General features: G+C 40.0%; 1 protein-coding gene across 1 annotated transcript in view; it reads left to right on the forward strand.

Annotated features, from left to right (window-relative positions):
- Window positions 1–21,588, forward strand: part of ADAMTS16 (ADAM metallopeptidase with thrombospondin type 1 motif 16) — a 154,662-nt gene that overhangs the window by 2,074 nt on the left and 131,000 nt on the right. The window contains exon 3 of the mRNA XM_060145959.1: window positions 5,215–5,540. Within this exon, the coding sequence (XP_060001942.1) occupies window positions 5,215–5,540 (326 nt within the window). The remainder of the gene's footprint in view (window positions 1–5,214; window positions 5,541–21,588) is intronic.

Genomic DNA, 21,588 nt, shown 5'->3' on the forward strand with positions numbered 1-21,588 from the left:
TCTAGTATGTAGTTATTTATATTGTAGTTAGCTGTCTTCTTCCACTTAAAAAAAAATTGTTTGTGAAAATTCTAGTTTTCTAAAATCATGAAAATTCCTGAAGGTCTCAGGAGAATTTTCAGAGTGTTTTCTAGTAGTTTTGGGGTTTTCTGTGAGGTAAGAGCATTAGAGATAGAGAACCACTTCCAGGAGGAGAAGCCAAGACTTCCTGCCCGAGGGTGCCCTTCTCCTAGGGAGGAGCGTCCTGCAAGCTGGACTCCAGCCTGGCTGGCATGTGGCTGTAATCACCTGGCACCTCAGCTGGTGTCACAAGCCCAGCGTTCCCATGACAACCACTTAGCTCGCTTGGTCAGAACCTCAGGGGGAAGGTGGGAGCCATCATCATTGAGGTTCTCGCCTAGTGGACACACCACTCCCTCATCCCTCACGGTGCAGGTGTTTTAGGTCTTTAATTACAAAAGGCTAAGTTGAGAGAGTGGGTTTCAGTGGAAAGCTTTCACACGACCAGAGAAAGACTCTTTATGCTCGGCAATGTTACCTCTTTTGACCTAGGATAGCAGATGTGGAATAGACTTTGTGTGATGCTGTGGTTACTTTACTGTTGCATGTCTGGGTATCCCTTCACAACACAAAGGTGCCTTTGAAATAACTCTTTGGCCATAAAGTTTGTTTAACACATAGTTCAACCTATATTGCCAATGTTCCTGGGAGTCTGGAGTAATTATGCAATAAGATAGAGAACTCCATGTATTCTGTGAGGCAACAATAGATAACTTCATTGAGGTCAATTCTATTTTCAGACCTTCAGTACACCCATTTCATTTTGGCTGATTCAACATAGCTTTTCCCTAATAGGAGCCTCGAATGCTTTTCCTACAAATTTACCATTGTCATAATAATAGTGGGTTTTGTTAAGAGCAAACACATAGCACGAGTTTGTTAACTTTTAAAAATCTAGAGTGAATTAAGCTTCCAGGTCAAGAGTCAGAAATTCTTTAGAACTTTGTTTCATTGGACATGAGAGATCTGTGTTTGTGTGTGTGAATCTAAAGTATATATTGATTTATATTCACACATTCACGTGACTTGAGACGGGGCAGGTTGGCCCAGGGATCTGCTAGTAAATGTTTAACAACAGATTCTCCAGGCCTCTGATTTTGTAACATTTGCTGGTTCCCATGGGGTAAATACTCCCACCATGGCTGATTTCAAGCTGTGGATGTGATGCCATTGAACACAGAGTTAGGACTTGATGTGCAAAATCTGTTCTCCGCAGCTGGTACCAGCAGCCCCTGGCATGCTCACAGGTGCTCCACACCTCATGCCCTCAGTCTGGAGCTGGAGTCTTCCTAGACTTGATGCTGTGGTCAAAACACCTTTAGAAATGAAGTAGATCAGGGTGCTGACTGAAGCAGCCATGTGTGAATTTCTCCTCCTTAGAAAAACCTGTGTAGGACGGAGGTCTTGTTTCAGGGATTCTCAAGGATCAGGAATCTCACTAACTTCTTTATTCTTGAAATCACAAGCCAGTAGTTTGGGGGATTACAATCTAAAAACATAAGCTCGAGAGTTAGTTTAGAATTGTCATTTTATAGCAATGATCTATTGCCTTCTGCATGGGGAGAAGCTATGCTTACTTTGTTCATTCATAGAATTCTTTAGCTATGACCCTTTTCACATTTATTTATACATAACCGACAGTGCATATCTGCACTAAGGACTGCTCTTTGATGAGATCAGGGTTTCTCTGCCTTGGCACTCTTGACCTTTTGTTATGGGAACCTGTTCTGTGCATGGAAGAATGTGTAGCAGCCTTCCTGGATTCACCCACAACATTCCCAAAGCACCACTATCCCCTGCCCTTTCGTGAAAACCAAAATGTCTCCAGACATCCCAAGTGTCTCCTGTGGGCAGGGGTGTGGGGTAGCACTCCCGCTGAGAACCACTGGACTAAATTTTCACCCATGTGCACCCTCATTCTCAGAAGGGATCGTAACTGGTTACAAGAAATGGCTTTGCAGTGATTGGAGCTGGTGTTTTGGGCAGGCTCAGGCCAGTTCTCCAGAGCTGATCATTACCTTGTCAGGAATTTTGTGAGCTGGTGTGCTGAAAATCAAAATACGTAAACTTGGGTGAAATAAATAATATTCAAAACAAGATTCAAACACTGAAAACTCATCACTTCACAATTCTTTAAGTTTTGAGGTTACGTACCCTCTTGAGGTTCTTTGTCTGTATTGCCTCTGTATGGTGGAAATACTTTATAATGGTGTGCTACCGTGCAAATCTCTAAACTCCGTGTTCAGTGAGGTCACATGGTAATTGAAATTAGCCACGGTGGGAGTCTTTATACCAGGGAAACTGGCAAATGCTTTCAACCAGGCTACCCCATGACCCCCACCCGTAGCTGGTGGTGAAAGATGTACCAGCACAACACGTGTGTTTCTGTACAACAGACTTGAAAGTTGTCATTTTGAAAAATAGATATTATATGTCTCCCTACCAATACAAGATAAAGAGTGTATGCCCTCCAAAGTAAAGGTCATAAAAATGGCCTTTTAATGGTAATCATCTTTGTATGTGCAATACATCTGCTCACTAACCAGTGTTTGGAACAGTCCACCTGCTTTGTCCTCATTCCACGGCCTCCGTTGGGATGGAAACAGGCTAGTGTGAGGTGCAGACACTCCCTGAGAGCCCGCAGGTCAAGAAGAAAGTTATTAACACGACCACGTCACACCAGCTTTTCCCCTGAGTCCGGAAGGCTGGGGATGAGCAAGGTGGTTTGGAAAAATGCAAACTAAATGAGCAAGTGCTTTTCACTGTTTTTTAGGAGTAGCCGGGAACAGACTGTGATCACATACTTGCACCAGGCACATTCATTCCTAATTTGTTTCCCCCTATGTTTTTTTATCATTGCATAGAATTTAAGCAGATTTGTTTCACTTTCTCATTGTCCTAAGTAAAGTATGAAGTGATCCCAGTACATTTTGCCTTGGCAGACACGAGTGCCCCGCTTTGACATGTATTTCCAAGGTTGGTTGTCGAGTTCAGCCAGAACCTGCTTCCTGTCTAATCTGCATGGGCCACAGCTCACCAGTTACCTGCACTGGGCATGTGGGGAAGGCCTGTGGGCCCAGGAGGGGCCCTTTGACCTGAGGAAACAGGAAGCCTGGGCTCAAACAGGCCATCGCTAAGCTTTTGGTTATCCTGCTGCCTGATGGGTTGGCTGCCAGGCCTCTGACTCTCACCTTGCCGTGGGCCTCAGCCCAGGGGACTCTGGACGGTGCCTTTCCATCCCTGGCCTTCTCTGTCTCTCCCAAAGCCAAACACATGCCTTTTATGACCATCCCCTGGCTGCCACCCTCTCTGTTCCAGTGTAACCTTTCAGGTACCTGCCAGGATGGCCCAGGGACATGTGGGCAAGTACCTATACAAAAAGAGTTCTGGTTGTGAAGAAAAATTACTTTTTCCAGAAAAAAAAATAATTTACCTGAGTACAGTTCACTTATGACCAAATAGCACTTCTGTAGGACGTTGTTTTATTTTATCTCATAGCACCAAGAAGCATGCCCAATTCATGCTAAAGGCCCGGTTATTAAGTATCTAACAGAAGAGCCTCCCGAAAGCATATATTGGCAATAAAAGGGGAATATATACAATTTCTTAGGATGTTAGAATCAGGATGAGAATATGAGAATCAGGTCTTGTCATACACGTAAGAGGAAGTTGCGTTTTGAATCGTTAGGGTCTTTCCACCTCAGTATAGGGCTAGCCCTCTGGGGCTTGGGTCTGACATCCATTTCAAAGACATCTCAGAGGAAGCTTGGAGAAAGCCTGACATCCTATTGCCCTGTTATTTTCTGGTGTTTAGACAAAATGCAGGCTAGGAAGCCGGCCCTCTCCAAAGGTCCATCGCTGGCATGCAGATGGAGACACTCACAAGATGTGTTTAAATATTTGAAAGGTAGAAGCCAAGCTAAGAGATTGTTAACTATTTTGTAGCCTCTGCTTGGACAAATCTACCTTCGCATGGTCTAAAAGTCCAGGTTCAAGTTTAGAACATGGCGGTGCAGGAAGATCCTACCTCTGGCGTGAAGCCCACCCCTAGGTCTCTAGTCCATGTCTGTCCTGCCCTCCCAGAAACAACCTCTCCCTGACCTCTGGATGGCAGAGATGATGTGTTAATGGTGGGAATGAAAGGAAGAATCCCTGTCAAAGCAATGAAAAATACATGATGCTAGAAGGGAAGACACCTCTTTGGAGAAGACAGTTATGATATTCGAGAAAGGCAGGTGAGGGCCACCGCCCAGGATTCTGGTGGAGTTACAGATGTTTTCTCCATACTTTGCACAGAGAAGGGAATGACACAAATGCTCCCCAATGCAAAACTATAAGACAGTCTGTGACAGAAGCCTGGCAGATCATATGGGTGCCCCAAATCTGTTAGCTCCTTGGGGTTTTCTTGACTTTTTAAAAATAAATCGTTTATTTGAATACATTTTTACCTGGTATAATACAAATTAGAATTGGAAGAAGAGTGTGGTGCATGTCTTTGAACAACCTTGAAGTGTGAAATGCCAAGAAGCCAGGCCAGTCAGAGGCTCAGCAGTGGTTTTCATTTGGAGAAAAGACACATCTGAGCATCTACCATACCTGCATTCTGCCTTTTCTGCTGTAGTTCAATGATTTAATAATTAAATATTTAAAAATGAAATGCCAAAGAATGTCCATCGTATTTGTATTTTTAACTGTTTTCTGAAAAATGATCAGTAGTTTTAAGCTCAACTTTCTTATCAATAGACTAAAGATGTTGGTAAAAGACAATATGACTAAAGGAATATTTAAAGCTATAAAAATAATGACATTATAATTACTCTACAGTAATTACTCTGTAATCTGAAAAGCCCATTCTTAGTTTCATTTGCTCTGTAATATGTTTCTCCTTAGAAGTGTCATAGCATTTGCTGGATTGGTAATAACACATTATAGGAACAACAGTGACTTTGCAAAATGCCCCTTTTAAGATTTTGCCTTTTAACTCCGATTTTATGCTTTCTGTAGTTCGGATTTGAGGCTGGGTGGTTGTTGACGCTTCCTCCATCCTTTTTTGCTGGGTGAAAATACTATCCGGTAGTAAATGATATTCGAAGACTTCCTGATCCTTTTCAGAATTCTGAAATTACTCAGCCACACCCCCTCTCTCACTTTCAGAGTATGACCTGGTGTCTCCCTACGAGGTTGACCACAACGGAGACTACGTATCCCATGAAATCATGCACCCCCAGAGGAGGAAAAGGGCGCTGGCCCAGCTCGGAGCTGACTCTCTGCACCTTCGGCTGAAAGGCTTCAGGCACGACTTCCACCTGGATCTGAAAACTTCCAGCAAGCTGGTGGCGCCTGGATTTCTCGTGCAGACTTTGGGGAAGGGGGGCACTAAGTCGGTGCAGACTTTCCCACCCGAGGATTTCTGTTTTTATCAAGGCTCGTTACGATCCCACAAAAATTCCTCAGTGGCTCTTTCGACCTGCCAAGGTTTGGTGAGTACAGTTGTTGCCACCTGTTTTGAGACCGTGGGGGCAGGGATGTAGGGAAGGGAGCAAGTGACAAGATTTGGGCTCCTTCTCCCATTATTGCAGTACAGATTTCTTTGATCTCTCAAAGCAGAAGGAAAATTGCCAAGCAATGCTTTCTAAGATATGCTGGGCACTTCCTATCCCCAATTTGGAAACAGCATCCAGGTTCCGCCTTCTGTTGTCGTTGGTCTACAACGATTGTGGCAGAGCACTGCAGTTTGAAAACTGTGCGTGAGAACTTACGGACAAGTCTGAAGACTTTGACTTCTTTGGGGATGGTTTTACTCTGACTTACTGGTTACTCTAACTTGCTGGTCACTTACTAGCACTGGAGGAATGTTTTCATCTTGAATAGAACAACAGTGTTCAACTGATTGGCCATGTGCTTGAAAGCACTTTATTTCTGTCATTCTGATGTTGATAGTATATTTACAGATTAGAACATTCATTTCAAAAATAGTGGTGAATCCATGTCAGAGCAGTGCTGATCTTATTGGGCTAAAGATTCTATTAGTGCTTTCTTCATTTTCTTAATATCTGACTTAGACATTAAACATCCTTAGATGCTTCAGGTGGTCCCCTTTGCTTGGATCCTAGAGTGAGGAGCATCTGGCCAAGTTGAGAAGGTACCTAAATCCCTCAGGCTGACCTAAGCTGAAACTTTAATGGCTTAGCTTTTACTTTTCTTAGAATATTTCCATAACTTTCAGGAAGGAAATCTTAGTAGATGCTTAGATTCTTGGACACAAATTGATTAGTCAGACACAGATGAGGGAGACATGACATAAGTAGCAGAGTGAAAAGGTGTGGTCCAAACAATAAGGTCTTGACCATGTTAAAGGTTTGGCAAATAGATTTTTGAACATTTGTTACATCTCCAGAAAGTGATCTAAGCCTGTCTTATTCCTTTCCCTCTTTGAAAAGAGATAATTCAGACTCTACAGCTCATAAGGATTTTGTGTACGTGTATGTGAATACTGGATGCTGAAGGCGCATTCATAACCAATTCCTTAAAATACTAAATATGTGGAAATGCTATGTCCTGTTATTTTTTAAAAAATATTAACATTATGCTTTTTAGGGGGAATTCAGTTTGGGCTGGGCTCATATCTACTTTCTTTGGAAAGACTTTTGGTTTGAGAATGGATACAATGGGGAGTAGTCAAGGGTGGGGTGGTGGTTATTTGGCACACTTGTTAAGCATAAGGACAGTGTGGTTGATTTCTCCCATGCTGTCTCAACAAAAATAGATCTTTCTTAATGAAAGAGCTAGAACTCTTCATGTAATGCACTAAAGGGAGATATCTCTTCCTTGGCTTTCTTCAACAAAGGCTTGCTCAGACCAGAAATGGAAGCCATCTGTGTGGTAAGGAGATGTGCCATGCCCTTCAGAGCCCTCTTGGATTTGTGGAGACGGAGCAAGGTGCTTTCTTCCCATTAGCCCAGCAGGGGTGCAGGCTCGAGGATGCCCCTGGTCTCTGTGAGCCTAAGGCTTCCTAGTGATGGCGTGATGGCTGAGCTATGCCCTGGAGTCTGTCCCGTGAATAGAGTTGGCTGACAGCAGCTTGAAATTTCTGGCTCTCTTTGAACTCAATGGGAGTTAACAGCGAAAGTTGAAAATGACAACTACATGAAAGATAAAGGAGTGAAAAGAACAGGAAAAAGACTCCTCTGGATAATAAACACTGGAATGTAATATTTCGGTGACTGCAATAGAAAGCTGTGTGCTTTCACCATTCATCTTCCAAATACATTAATTCCAACTAAAGAGATATTTTGTCTGTAGATGGTCACTACAAACATGACCTCAACTAGACTTATGAGTGTGAGATCCAGGGGCATTTGCCGTATGATAGGACAAATCAAAGGCATTTTAAAGAAGAAAAGGGGAGGATTAAGAAGTCCTCTCTCTTAGCCAGATAATAAAGTTATTGAATGGAAATGCCCCTCAAGTAGTTGCCAAGTCTGTTATTTCTTTCCTGATTGATGGTTACCCCATCTGTCCTCTTTCAAATCTGTTAACACATGAAGAAAAGTAGCATACCTTTTGCATTAGATGACGGTTCCTTTTTTGTTATTATTGTTCTTCTTGGTTCTTTCAGGTTCTAATTAAAGTTCCAGGTAGATCCCACTTAAACATTTTTTTAATTTGGTTTCTAGATGACTCAGCTATCTGATGGGAGTCAGGAGTGTGGTTCTAATTTATAGTAAATACATATTCTTAGTAAATACATATTCTTAAAGAAGAAAGACAATACTAAAGTGAGCATTTTACTTTGAATCTCTTGTGAATAATGAATGTCATGTGCTTCAGAAGTGTGTCTCACTGGAACCTGTCAAAGTTGCATCCAAGGAGTGTATTGTCTGATGAGACAAGCAGGGAATAGGCAATTTTACTGAAGAGTGATAAAATAAGGACAAATATGGGTGCTAGGAGAACTGAAATGAAGATGCCTCACCCTATCTTGGTGAGAGATAGCAGCATCAGGGTAGGTTTCTGGAGGAAATATTGTCCAAGCCAAATCCTTATTGTAGAATTGGAATGTGTTGCTCATGAATGGAGGAGTAACAAGCCATCTCAGGGAAGACGATGGAGACCAGTCAAGCTCATGGAATCCTTGATAACACCATCCATGACTGTTCAGAGATTAATATTTGTATATGAAGCCCAAGTATATTAAACTAAATAAGGTCTGTAAGCCCTAAAATGACTTCTAGAGTCACTCTGACATTGCCACCAAGTATATTGATTCAAGATATTTCTCATTTTGCTAAATAAGATTAATAAAAAAAATAGTATCTGTTAAACTTATGTCTCTACCAAAATGACATAACAAATCTGTTCTGATTACCAAACACAAGCACATAAACGTGTGTCACACAGCAGGTGCTTTTCAGTACTTGTTAAATAATGGATAGAATTACTGGGTGTCTTACAGTGTAAGAAACAATGATGACAATGACAGTAGCAGAGGGAACAGTAATAAGTTACTGAATGTTATTTGCGAAATACTTGCCTAATAGCTTCCCATTTGTTATCTCACTTAGCCTAATGATAACTCTAAGAGATAGGTACTATTTTTTTAACAGCTTTATTAAGGTATAATTTATATATCATAGAGTTTCACCCCTTGAAAATTTATAATTCAGTGTTTTTTTAGTATATTTCCTGACTTTTGCAAACATCACCACAATCTAATCTGAGACATTTACATCACCTAAAACAAAACAAAACAAAACAAAAAAAAACCCAGTCCAGTCCCTCCCATTTCTCTCAAGCCCTCATCAGTCCTAGGCACCCATTAATCTGTCTTCTTTGCTTATAGATTTCCTAATCTGGCCATTTCTGATAAATGGAAGCATACGATACGTGGTCTTTTGTGACTAGCCTCTTTCACTTAGTATACTGTTTGTTTAAGATTCATCCGTGTTGTAACATGTTTAAAGATTTCATTATTTTTATTAGTAAATAATAATCCTTTGTATACATATGCCACTTCTTTTTATTTTAATGCCTATCAATTGATAGACATTGTTTGTATTTTCTTTGGTTGTGTGAATAATGTTGCTATGAACATTTGTGTACAAGATTTTGTGTAGACATAAGTTTTCATTTTTTTTGAGTATTTACCTAGAAGTGTAGTTAGTGGATCCTATGGAAACTCTAAGATTAAACTTTTAGGAGATTCTAAACTGTTTTTTCACAGTAGCTGCACCATTTTATGTCTACCCAGCAATGTACAAGGGTTCCAGTTTCTCCACATTCCAGACAACACTTGTTCTTGTCCACCTTTTTTTCTTATAGACATCCTAATGGACATAAAGTAGTATTTCACTGTGGTTTTTATTTGCCAGGTAGAGATTATTGGTTGACAATTTTTTGTTGTTGTTGTTGTTTTGTTTTGTTTTGTTTTTCCTTCAGCACTTTGAATATACCATCCTACTGCCTTCTGGTTTCCATTGTTTCTGATAAGAAGTCTGCTGTTTATCTCGTAGTTCTGTTATACTTAAAGCATTGTTTTCCTGTTGCTGTTTCCAATGTGTCTTTGTCTTTCAACATTATTACTGTCAAGTGTATAGGTGTAAGTATCTTTGAGTTTATCCTTCTTGGGATTATATGAGCATCCTGAATGTTCATATTAATATTTTTCCTTAATTTGAAAAGTATGTGACCATTGTTTCTTCAAATATGTTTTTCTGCTCCTTTCTCTCTCTCCTCTCCTTTGGTACTCCCACTATTCATATGTCGGTGTGCTTCATGATGTAGCAGGTTTTTCTGAGGTTCCATTCATTTTTCTTCATTCTTTTTCCTCTGTGCTCATTAGATTGTGTAATCTTGATTGATTGATCTGCAAGCTCACTGATTCTCTGCTGGTAGTTCAAATCTACTGTTAAGCTTCTGCAGTAAATTTTTCATTTCAGATATTGCACTTTTCAACTTCAATTTGGTTCTTTTTATAATTTCTCTTATTCTGTATTATATGAAACACTGCTATGAGGCCTTGCTTTAATTCTTTTGATATAGTTTCCTTTGGTTCTTTGAACATATTTATAATAGTTGCTTTGGAGTGTTTGTCTACTAAGTTAAAATCTGGGTCCCCTCAGAAGCAGTTTCCATTGCCTCTTTCTTCTCCTGTATATGGGTCACACTTTTCTGTTTCTTTGTGTGTCTCACAATTTTCTTGCTAAATACTAAACATTATAGATAATATATTTTAGCAACTCTAGATACCTTAAGACTGACCACACACCACCACTCCAGTGCTTGTTGCTGCTGTTTTCTTTCTTACTTGTTTAGTGACTAGTTCAGTGAAGTCTGTTTTCCCTGCAGCATGCAGCCTCTAATGTTGCTTCTCAGAGAGTGCAACCTCGGGAATGTGCACGGTCTTTCAGAAAGCCTGTGCTGATCTGCTGCCTCTATTGGTACCACAACCAGCTGTTACTCTACACTAACTGCTAGGTGATTGCTTTTTTTTTTTTCCCCCAAGCACACTTCAGCATAGATTGCTCCACAGTCTAATTTGATTATAGAAGCGCCTTACAGGATTAGGATGCTGCCAGGTTTTGAGACTACTCCAACACCAGGAGGAATCCTCTTGTCTTTTTCCCTGAGTCTCTCTGCTAAACTTCTAGTCAGTGTACTGTTTTGCTTATTGTTATGTGTATCATGGAACAACAACCTTCTCTTAATTGCTTGCAAGTAAGATACCCATTATTTTTGACAATACCATTAAACATGAACTTTCACACACTCTGTTCCAAATATAGCCATTCATTTTAAGTGAGCTTCTTGTTCTTAGAGCTTGCTTCTGGCTTCTTTTCCTGGGAAAAATGTGTGTGCCATATTTTGGAGCTGGAACTAGTAGTATGCTTCTCCTCCCAAAGTGACACCACTACTCTATGAGTGGAGCTCTGGGTGGAAATAGTAGCTCCTGGTCTTCTCTGCTTTTGCTTCCTGGCTTGAAATCTCTACCATACAAATGTTCCTGGTTGGGGATGTTCAGGGATCAATTATTCTCAACCTGCTGAGCCTGGAGTAGAGCTTCCATCTTATAAGCAGGGGCTGCTTAGCACAAGGGAAATCAATTCTTATGGCCATGCCTGTCCAGAATAGAGCTTCTGCAATATAGAACTGAGGGGATAAGAGATGTTGGTGCCTTGTTTCTCCTGACTTGAAAATACAGCCCTAGAATGGGTGTTGGGCAGGATAGGGAGCCCTGGTCTTTTTAGAATATACCTAGAATAGAGCTCTGTCACATTGAGCAGGGGGAAAGGTGAACATGTGACTATACCATGGCTCAAAGGTCACCAAATTTTACCATTCTTTTACAGATTTACTAAATTTAATTAGATAGATGATTTTCCACTTTTTTTATTGGAATATGGGAGGGATAAATCAGAAGCTTTGGATGAACACACACACACTACTATATATAAGATAGATAACTAAAAAGGACCTATTGTATAGCACAAGGAACTCTACACAATATTCTGTGATAACCTATATGAGAAAAGATTTTCCACTTTTTATGCCCTTAGGACAATTTCCAGAGACTTCAAATGGGGTGTGTGTGTGTGTGTGTGTGTGTGTGTGTGTGTGTGCAATTTTCAGCAGGAAAATGGTTGTTTCACTTGAGAGAGGATCTTCCACATTCCTTACACTGCCATTCTGGAAGTCAGTCTCTGCTAAATGCTATTATTAACATATTTTGCAAATCACTGCCCAAAGCTATTTTATTATCCCCATTTTACAGATGATTCCTTAGGTAATTCTTGAAAGAGTGGGATTTTGACCTAAGTTGACTGACTTCAGAAACAACACTTTAAATCACAATACTATTTTGCTTCCCTTGATCATGAGGTCATTGCTGCACTATAGGGACCTACAAAATCATTTATATGGATTTCCATTGCATCATCCTTGAATACTCTCTAAAGTCTAACGATGTTTGCATTTGGTTTCCACCTCAATACAACCTTCCTCAGTATCAAGCCCTCTCTGAACTTAGTAGGCCCATTTGTAATGTATCAGGCCCTTATACTAAAAAAACATGAATTCATTCCATAATCATTTATTTATAGGTTTGTTTTTTTATACCAGATTGTGAGTTCTTAAAGAGACACTGTTTTATTCATCTTTGTATCCCCAAGTTCCTGTTAACACAACCTAGTTCTCTTTTTTCTTGCAATGAATGATTGTATTTCAAATTAACAACCAAAAATACTACATCTTCTCAACCTCTATTTTGAGATATGAATAAACATAAAATTCATTTTATAATTCATTTCATATGATTTCCTTCCATGACTAATGTCAAATAATCTAAATTGTCTTTTGAAGCACAGTTTATTCAGAAGTGGTCTAATCAATAAGATTTCTGACAAACTATTTTTAAAAATCCCCATTGTCAATACTTTAAATGAGGTTTCTTTGGAAATATTTTCTGTTACATGTAACAGGATTAGATTTTCTTAAAGGATTTCATGCACGTTCTGTACTTGGATTAGTACTTTACCAAAAAAATTAAATAAAGAACAGCATCAAATCTATTGTCTGTCCTTGGCACAAAATCTGCCTGAATTTTAGCTCCTCTTGTGTAATTGTTAAGGCATTAATGCAAAGGATACATATCACTTCTCCTAAAATCTAATTATTCTCTTGCTTTCAATAGTGTTGGAAAACTTGTAAATGCCACAGTTCTCAGTTCAGTTTGAGAATTCCCTCACTTGGTTGCAGACTTACTTGTGGCCCTGGTTTGAATTGTACTAGGTTTTATTTCCAGATAAAAACTCCAGGGATTCTCTGGAAACTCTAGTCATTGAGAGTTTTCCTAAAGCACCCAATAAATCCTTGGAAACTGTCTGAAATGTTGCCAAGTTTTCAATGGACTTTGAAAAATGTTCTTGAGCAAGGAAAATAAAACAGGAGCAGAAAGGAAGAGCCAACACAGGAGATGGCTAGAAGGGCTAATATGAGTTTTAAAGGAAAAGTATCACTGTCTGAGGAGGCCAGTGATGGCATACCAGTTGAAAATACATCAGGCTTAGGAGACATGCAGGAAAATGGTAAAGAAAATAAGGTTTTTGGATAAAGTATCACCAAAGTTATTGATTATTAGGAAATTTAAAAGGTGGGTGTGGGGAACTAATTGAAAGTACTGAATCATTACATGAATTTCTGCTAATTACTTAAGAATAAATACAGAATAAATCTTTAAATTGACAAAATGGAATATAGTTCATTATTACAACTAGATCAAAGTAACATTTATGAGATAATATTTTGTACTTGTTATGACCAGATTTTTCTATTAGCTTACCATTAATTGTAAACAGAAATGAGATGATTAGAGAAATTTAAGTATAAAATGTATGATTTTGTTCCATTTCGCTTATTTTTCAAGTGATGAACCTGAGAATCAAAGAGGTGGAGTGGCTTGGCCAATATTACAAAGTCAAGTGGGGTTTAGGACGGTCTAAGGATGTATGTCTTTAGGTTCTCTGTCCTGCGATATTTTCACTGAAACAAACAGGATGCTATTACTTTTCATTATAGTGAGGGAACAGCTGAAGGCTTTAAATGTTGGACTATGTGCCAGAGATTTTAAAGATAAAGCAAGGGAGCCCTTGCTCTGGAGGTGTGGGGCAGGTGGCAGTGGGAAGAGAACAGAGCGGCAGGCTTCCTTCTGGTTAGTGTTTGGTGTTCCTGATGCCCTTTGTTGGGAATCACATGTTTCCACTGTATGGCAGCTCTCGTATGGACAGTCTCTATGGCCAATAAAATATTTGCTGTGAGGGTCATCGGAATGGTGTTTATCTCCACAACCAGTATGACCAGGATTTTCTCCAAGGCCAAGATTAGCCTGAGAACAGCCATGTGATCCCCTTGGAGGGGCAGGAATGTGATTCCTGTGGCCAATTCCTCTGGGGGATGACTCAAGTCTAGGATTTTCCAAAGGACAAGGATACTGAAACCTACATTTTCGAGAGTGACTGTTTAAGAGAAAGTCCAGGCCAGAGAGAGTACAAGAGGAGCCCAGATGAAACCAGACTCTTAAAAGCACGATCCTGCCTTGCCTGAGGTTCAACCAGAGCAGTCTGACTGTATCTGCTTAACACACAGGTAACATTTTTCTTCTTAAATGTCACTTTCACCACGAGGACCTCCCTGATCCACCCCCATCTAAAATCACCTACTCTTCCCCCTCCACACATACTTCCTATCCTCTTCCCTATCATATCTGTATTAATCATAGTCCAGTTAGGAAACAGAAACCACACAAATTAATTGAAAAGAGAGAACTAACACAATGCATTAAGTAGGTATTAAAGAACTGAAACAAGAAAAAGAAAATACCCAGATACAACAGGGTAGCAAGTGCAGGAAGCTGCTACTGGACCTGGAGCTGAGGGACTGAGGGAAGAAGTTGGGACTATTAAAATTTAAATGCTTGGAGCTGGGCTCAAACCCCTGAGTAGAAGGAGCTGGCCAACTGGTGCCAGGTCTGGGAGGGGCAACTTGCTGCTGGTTTTTTAAGTAACCTGTAAACTGCAGTCAGCTGCTGTTACTAGAATTTACTGCCACTGCCAGGATGAAGCCAGGCTGACAGGAACAGGAAGTAGACAGGAAGTCCATGTTGGGCACACAGGAAGTCCACAAGTCCACAGGGGCAGACAGGAAGTTCACAGGGTGCAGACAGGAAGTCCATAAATACCAGGCAGGAAGTCTATAAGGAGCAGATATGAAGTGCACAAGTCCACAGGGGGCAGGCAGGACAAGTTCTTCCACCTTGTTTGAAATTGGATTTGTAGAGTTCCAGACCCAGTATCTCAAAGCAGAGTTTAAAACGGGAGTTTAGAACTGAGAATGGTTTCCTAATACCAAGCAGGCTATTTATGCTAAATATTGAGAGTATAGCAGGGATTTATGTCTGACTTTTTCTTGCTTTGTCCCCAGCACTTTCAATAATGCCTGACACATATTAAAGCCCGCAATAAAAATGTATTCAATGAACAAATTATTTTTTTAATGGAGAAACTGGAATTCTGGTGCTTTGCAAAAATAATTTGCGCAGCCACTGGTCTGAAGGAGTGGGGGAGGAGGAGAAACGAAAAGTTGAAATAGTAGGGACATCCCACCCCTAACTAGGGAAAGGTTTAGACCTCAAGAAATGGGCCTCACCAGGCCTGGTGGCAGGTTTATTCATGTGAGGAGATAGAGCTGTCAGACCCATGCATGCAGACATTCCTCCCTATGATGGACTGACTATTCTTGCCCTTTTTCCTCACTTGATTAAAATTAAGTCCCATGTGTAGCTTTCCTGGAGGGAGAAGCAGCACAGCATTTCCTCAGTAGGCTTGGAAGTGGTATTTCATGACTTATTACACAGGAATAAACTGGCATTCAGAGGCTCGTGTGTGCGTATGTGCATGTGTGTGTGTTCAGTGTCTGTGAGTTTGGTTACTCTAAACCACTCCCGAAGGAGACATTGGAGTAGCATCATCTGTAGGCTGAGGCCAAGCTGTGTATCAGAGTGAATTTTTACACTCAGTGGATCTTCTCTTTGCTCATTCTGGACAACAGCCGTCCTCAGTAATCTCACCCCTACTCTCAGATTCCCTGAGCCTCAAAACTCAACTGGAAGCCACTATTTGGATTTGCTCTTCTGTCTATATTCCAGTCCCCATTTATTCCAAGTATGTATCATTTTTACTAATTTTGACTCCTTTGTCTAATGACAACATTCATCCTTTGTCCTCTATTGCACATATTTTTCACTGCTCAAGGATTTGTCTTTAATTTTTAAAGAAGAACAACATGTATTTTAAAGACATTAAATTAAGTAAATCCAGTATTTTTAATTAGTAGCAAAATCAGTGCTAATTTCATTTTCTCTATTTCTGTGAAATTATAGGAAAACTAAATAAAATTATCTCATTTGAAAAATTACAATCTAAAGAAATGTAGGCAGGATTCTTTTTTTTTTTTTTTTGTATAGTTAGTTTACAGTAAATAGGTGTATCTAGTAAGGCATGCACTGTCAATATATGAAAAGTTACCAGTTACAAAACAAAAATTAAACTGAGACAAAACTAAAAACAACAACAACAAAAACTACACACTGTTACCAGATTTAAGTTACATTAAAATGATTGGTTGCCTTTAGCTTAAAAATGGTACTAAAATGATAGAAAGCTTCAACAGGCAATGACAGATATCCAGTTCTTCCAGTTTTCTCTCATTGAATAGGTATATCTCCATCCCTTAAGACATTAGAAATTTGGAGTAAGACATGTAAAGTAACATGTAGTTTAGGTAATTGGTGATTTCTCTCAGTATGCAAAGCCTGAGAAAAATATTTGCCTTGATGACCTTAGGGTCATTTCATCATAGTTTAAATTTTCATGTGAATACATTGTATCTTTCTCTCTTAGATGAAAAAGCAGGGGCTATCCCTTCAATGTGTTTAAGTTCATGCATGTTGGAAACACTTTGAAAGAAGGTTCTTAGTTTTGATTGGGCTTGCAGAAATAGCCAGGGCATCCATGCATGGTAGTTCAAGTTGGACCCTGGGAACTGTGAACAGACATGGGGAAGGAGGGGGTCAGAGACTGTTCCATGAAAGGTGAGGCCACCTACCTGCACTCCTACCCTTCTCCTACTTTCCTCCAGAGAGCAGCCTCATTGGAGGTTGAAAAGCACAGTTCTGATCTTTCATTTCCTTACTTGTCATGTGCCCATTGCACTCTGGGGAAAGCCCACATCTTCACTGTGGTTGATGATGTCCTGGGGGTCTGCCCTTGCTTGCAACGTCAGCCTCATGGAGGAAACTCTCCAGGCTTGAGTGGCACCAACTCATTTCTTTCAAGATAAGGCTGAGCTCCTCACACCCTCAAGGCCTTAGCAAATGCTTTTCCTTCTGCTGCCTGGAACACAATTCCCATCCTTCCTCCTCCAGTTATGCATCAGTTGGAAAGACACTCCCATGAGTCATACTTCTTTGCTGCTGCAGACTCCCTAGCAATACACTCATGACTCACCTTAATTTTCTCTTTGAAAGGAATTATTCTTATTTTGGTTACTAGTTTAGTATTTACCCGTCTCTCCCACTAGATAGTCAACATCCTAATGGTAGCACTAAGGGTCAGGATCCCTTAAGGATCAGAGCGCCCGCATTGTTCCTGGCCCTTGGAAGGAACAAGATAGATGAGTGGAGGGGTAGGTGGATGGATGGATGGATGGATGGAGGATCCTAGTTTCAGACACTAGTTGGAGAAAGTTCCTGTTTCCAGAGAGAAGGTGCAGTGACTGTGAAAATCTCTGTCTAGAAATGGCTCTAAGTTGAGTTTGGACAGCATGCATTTCCCAGGCACCACACAGATCCAAGCCTGTCTGTTAAGGCTCTGGGAGTGTATTTCCACAGCAAAGAAGAACAGAGCAAGTGCTGTTCACATTCAAGTAATTTCAGCAAAACCCATCTGCTAGTGAGCACTTTGCAATCCTAACCATATGAGTAATTTCTCTAATGACAGAGAGTATCTCTAAATAAATTCTAAATAAGAAACATTGCAACATACTTAGGCAAGAAGGTATGTATAATTTATATAAAGTACAATTTCAAAAACTAAATGGCATTCATCCACCTCTTAGCTTCTTATACCTTACTACACGAGCATAAAGACATAGTAATTTCTGTGTCTCAGTTTCTTGGACATAATCTTTATTTATCAATCTTATGACCAGGATGGATTGCCTATTACACATGACAATTTCTGAGAAATGATACTCTTCCCTCCGTGAATCCTTCACAAAAGGTGATGCAGCAAGTTTTTTCTATACTAACTTTCAGCAATGTCAGAAAAGCTGACACTTCTCATAAAATAAGAAAAACATTTACTTTGTTTAGTTAGTTAAGATACATTAAATATTAAGCAATTGTTTCATTTAGAAGCAAGCTGGTCAACAGCGTTTTAGAGCAGCTACAATTTAAGGGCTGTGATACTTTTCCAGACCAGCAAGAGGAGGGAAAAGTGTGAACTCTCCACATGTGAAGGAAGATACCTACTCAGACATTCAAATAAGAAACAGAGTAAAATGACTCCTTAAGATAAGCAAATGGGAAATTGAATGAAAAACATAGCCTTTGGAATCACACAAATCTTGTTCAAATCTAACTTCTCTTACTACTAGCCAAATCGTTCACTGCTATCCTTCAGTTTCCTTAGTTTGTAGATAACCTTGGCCTCACAAGGTCACATGAGGATTGGGTGAGCTGACATATATATGAAAGACCTTAGCACAGGACTCCTAGTAGGAGCTGAGCAAGTATCTGTTCTCCTCAACAACCCCCATTACTAAAATATGAAATGTAGGTTAAAACCTAACTAGAAGGTGACTGCACACATTGTCATGCAAGCAAATTCAAGTGAAGTTAAAGAACCCAGAGGTGGACTTCCCTGGTGGCACAGTGGTTAAGAATCTGCCTGCCAATGCAGGGGACCGCAATGAGAAGCCTGTGCACCGCAACAAAGAGTAGCCCCCGCTCACCACAACTAGAGAAAGCCGGCGCGCAGCAACGAAGACCCAATGCGACCAAAAATAAATAAATAAATAAGTGATGTGTGATCACTACACGCTTATTAAAAAAAAAAAAAAAAAGAAGAAGAAGAAGAACCCAGAGGTGGAGTTCCGCTGACCTTCAGAGAAAGAAGACCTGCAGATGAGATGGCGATAGGATTAGAATACTTTGATATTTACACTAAAACCTTTTGGGTGATTTATTGAAAGCACTTAGGATGATTAAAATACATATCATTTAAGCAGGCAATTTAAAATGCAAGGGACTGTTTATGTACTTTTTAGAAGCATTGCTTATGCCCACACATTTGAAAGAAAGTTGTCCATTCCCAACACCTGGGAGATTACTTTGTGCTTACAAGGTATCATAAATGAGAAAAGTGCCCAGAATAGCTGACATCTTGGCTTTGTATTCCCCCTGCAGCAGCCAAAGGAGCTATAAACCTTGTTTTATTTGCAGAGATTATCTCTAACTGAAGCTGGGGGAGTTTTGACTATTCCCTTTGCAGGTCATCATTAGGTAATAAAATAAAGAATGATGGATTACAGAATAATAAGCCAAAAGAGAAGCTAGGATATTTTATAGCACCAGTCTATGTCTAGATGAAATGTACAAGTATGTGTAGAAGACTTTGGAGAATAAACAGTAAATGTTTAAACATGTAAGGGCTGTGCTCTGTAAGCGCGGCATATGTGGAAACAGAAGTCGTTATATGTTTCTTAAGAAGGTCAATAATATAAGCTGGCCTTTTCTTAACCATTTAGTATCATTATTCTGAATTTCTAATATTGACTTGACACATACCATAGTTATGTTTACTACTTCAATACATTTTTGTATTTAATATCAATCATAATTTCCTACCTCTGCCTCCAATAATCCAACATGCTGTCCACTGGAGAGTAGTTTATGGGCTATACATTCTAATAAAATTGAGCTTATTAATCCCCAACACTTTCAAGTGTCCTGTTATTAACCCTCTGAAAAGATATAGCAATACGTGTGTCATACCTTCCTCTACTGGAGGATTAAGAGACACTTTATTTATGAGAATTTTAGAGGAATGACTTATGCCCACATATTTGAAAGGGACCCACATCTAAAGTCTCAGAATGACTACAACCCCAAGCTGTGGTTGGTGCAGAGGCTTTATAGGACAACAGTTTTCTTTGAAAACAATGAAAATACTCTCTACATTGATTTAAAACTTTTAAAACTTAAAGCAAAACAAAACCCCAGCTTCACTTCAGGCTTGCATTACACGTGTGCACCAGCAGGGGGAGAATGGGCAAACCCAGCTTTTAGCCTCACCAGAAAGGCTGAGTGCCCCGGGAGCCCTGTGCCACTGTATGTATGAAGGAACACATGTGTTTGAAATGATTTGGCCACTTCTGTCTTAAAATGTGAAGTACACTAGGAAGAATAATTTGACAGTTTCACAGATTGCAATTTTTTTTAATTTAATTTAATTTTATTTTATTTCTATTTATTTATTTTTGCCTGCATTGGGTCTTCGTTGCTGTGCATGGGCTTTCTCTAGTTGCGGCGAGGGGGGCTACTCTTTGTTGTGGTGCGCGGGCTTCTCATTGCGGTGGCTTTTCTTGTTGCAGAGCACAGGCTGTAGGCGCACAGACTTCGGTAGTTGTGACTCACGGGCTCTAGAGCGCAGGCTCAGTAGTTGTGGCACATGGGCTTAGTTGCTCTGCGGCACCTGGTATCTTCCCGGACCAGGGCTCAAACCCATGACCCCCACATTGGCAGGCAGATTCTTAACCACTGCGCCACAAGGGAAGTCCCACAGATTGCAATCTAAATGTAAAAATCTCTTAAAATCCCATCATTTAAAAGTCAACTGTCGAGTGGCAGTCTTCAGCCTTGTAGATCCTAGTATGTTACCTATATTCACATCCAGCTATGAAGTCCAAGCACATTAATTACATTTTGACATTGTATCATATTCCCCTGTATAGTTTGCAAATTAATGCTCTCATTTGGCAATTATTCACGGTTCAGATTTCTCCTTTATCTCGTACACTCTTTGTTTGATCTTGGTTTCAAAGTCAGCCCCAACCAACTTCTCCCTTCTCTGGTTTCAAGTCCTTTCATCTATGCTTTGTCAAAGGTGTGACTGCTCCAGGCTCTGTCAGGGCATGGAGTGGCCATGACACAGCTGTTGTAGAAACAATGCACATGTGGGTAAAGTTGTAGGATCCCTAAGCATAATAGGTAATGTATTCTTACATTTGCCAAACATAGAGACAGATGTATCAGAAAACTCTGGTCGCTATTGCCATCATGTTTAGTTGGATGCTGGTTGGAGAATTCCTTTCATGATGAGCTAACTTTTGAAATTCCTGTGGTGTTTTAATTATCTTCCATTCGCATGTTCTTTCTACTACTTTTTTTTCATGTTAATAATATCACATTCCACATTTCCAGCTCTTGCCCAGACGGGTAGCCCCTGGTAATATTGATACTTTTTCTATCATAGGAAAAGCAGACACATTATTAGGCTTTGACCTGCTTCAATTTGGTGGTTCTTTGGAAATGGTGGTTCCACTCTTCCCTATAAACAGACAAATGGGGGTTGGGGGACCATGATGCTTTCATGGAAAGGCTGTTTAACTCACTTTCTTCCTGTTTAACCTACCAAATGCTTTTCTCCAACTCCTAAACCAGAGCTCTGGAGAAAAAAATCTGAACATAATTCAATGTACCTGGGTACCGACGTGTCACCATTTTGAAAAGGCCTGCTTTCAACCTATGTTCCGTGTTTGGTTGTTATGGAACAAACATATGGTGAATTCTGCTTTTTTACCATAGGGACGTGTACAATAAAGTACGTACCAATGATGCAATTTAAATAGTTTCAAATAAAAAATGAAAATGCACCATTATAGATAGGGAGGAATATTGATATTGAAGTGAGCACT

This window comes from Lagenorhynchus albirostris, chromosome 3 (genome assembly GCF_949774975.1).
Source record: "Lagenorhynchus albirostris chromosome 3, mLagAlb1.1, whole genome shotgun sequence".
Lineage (NCBI taxonomy): Eukaryota > Metazoa > Chordata > Mammalia > Artiodactyla > Delphinidae > Lagenorhynchus > Lagenorhynchus albirostris.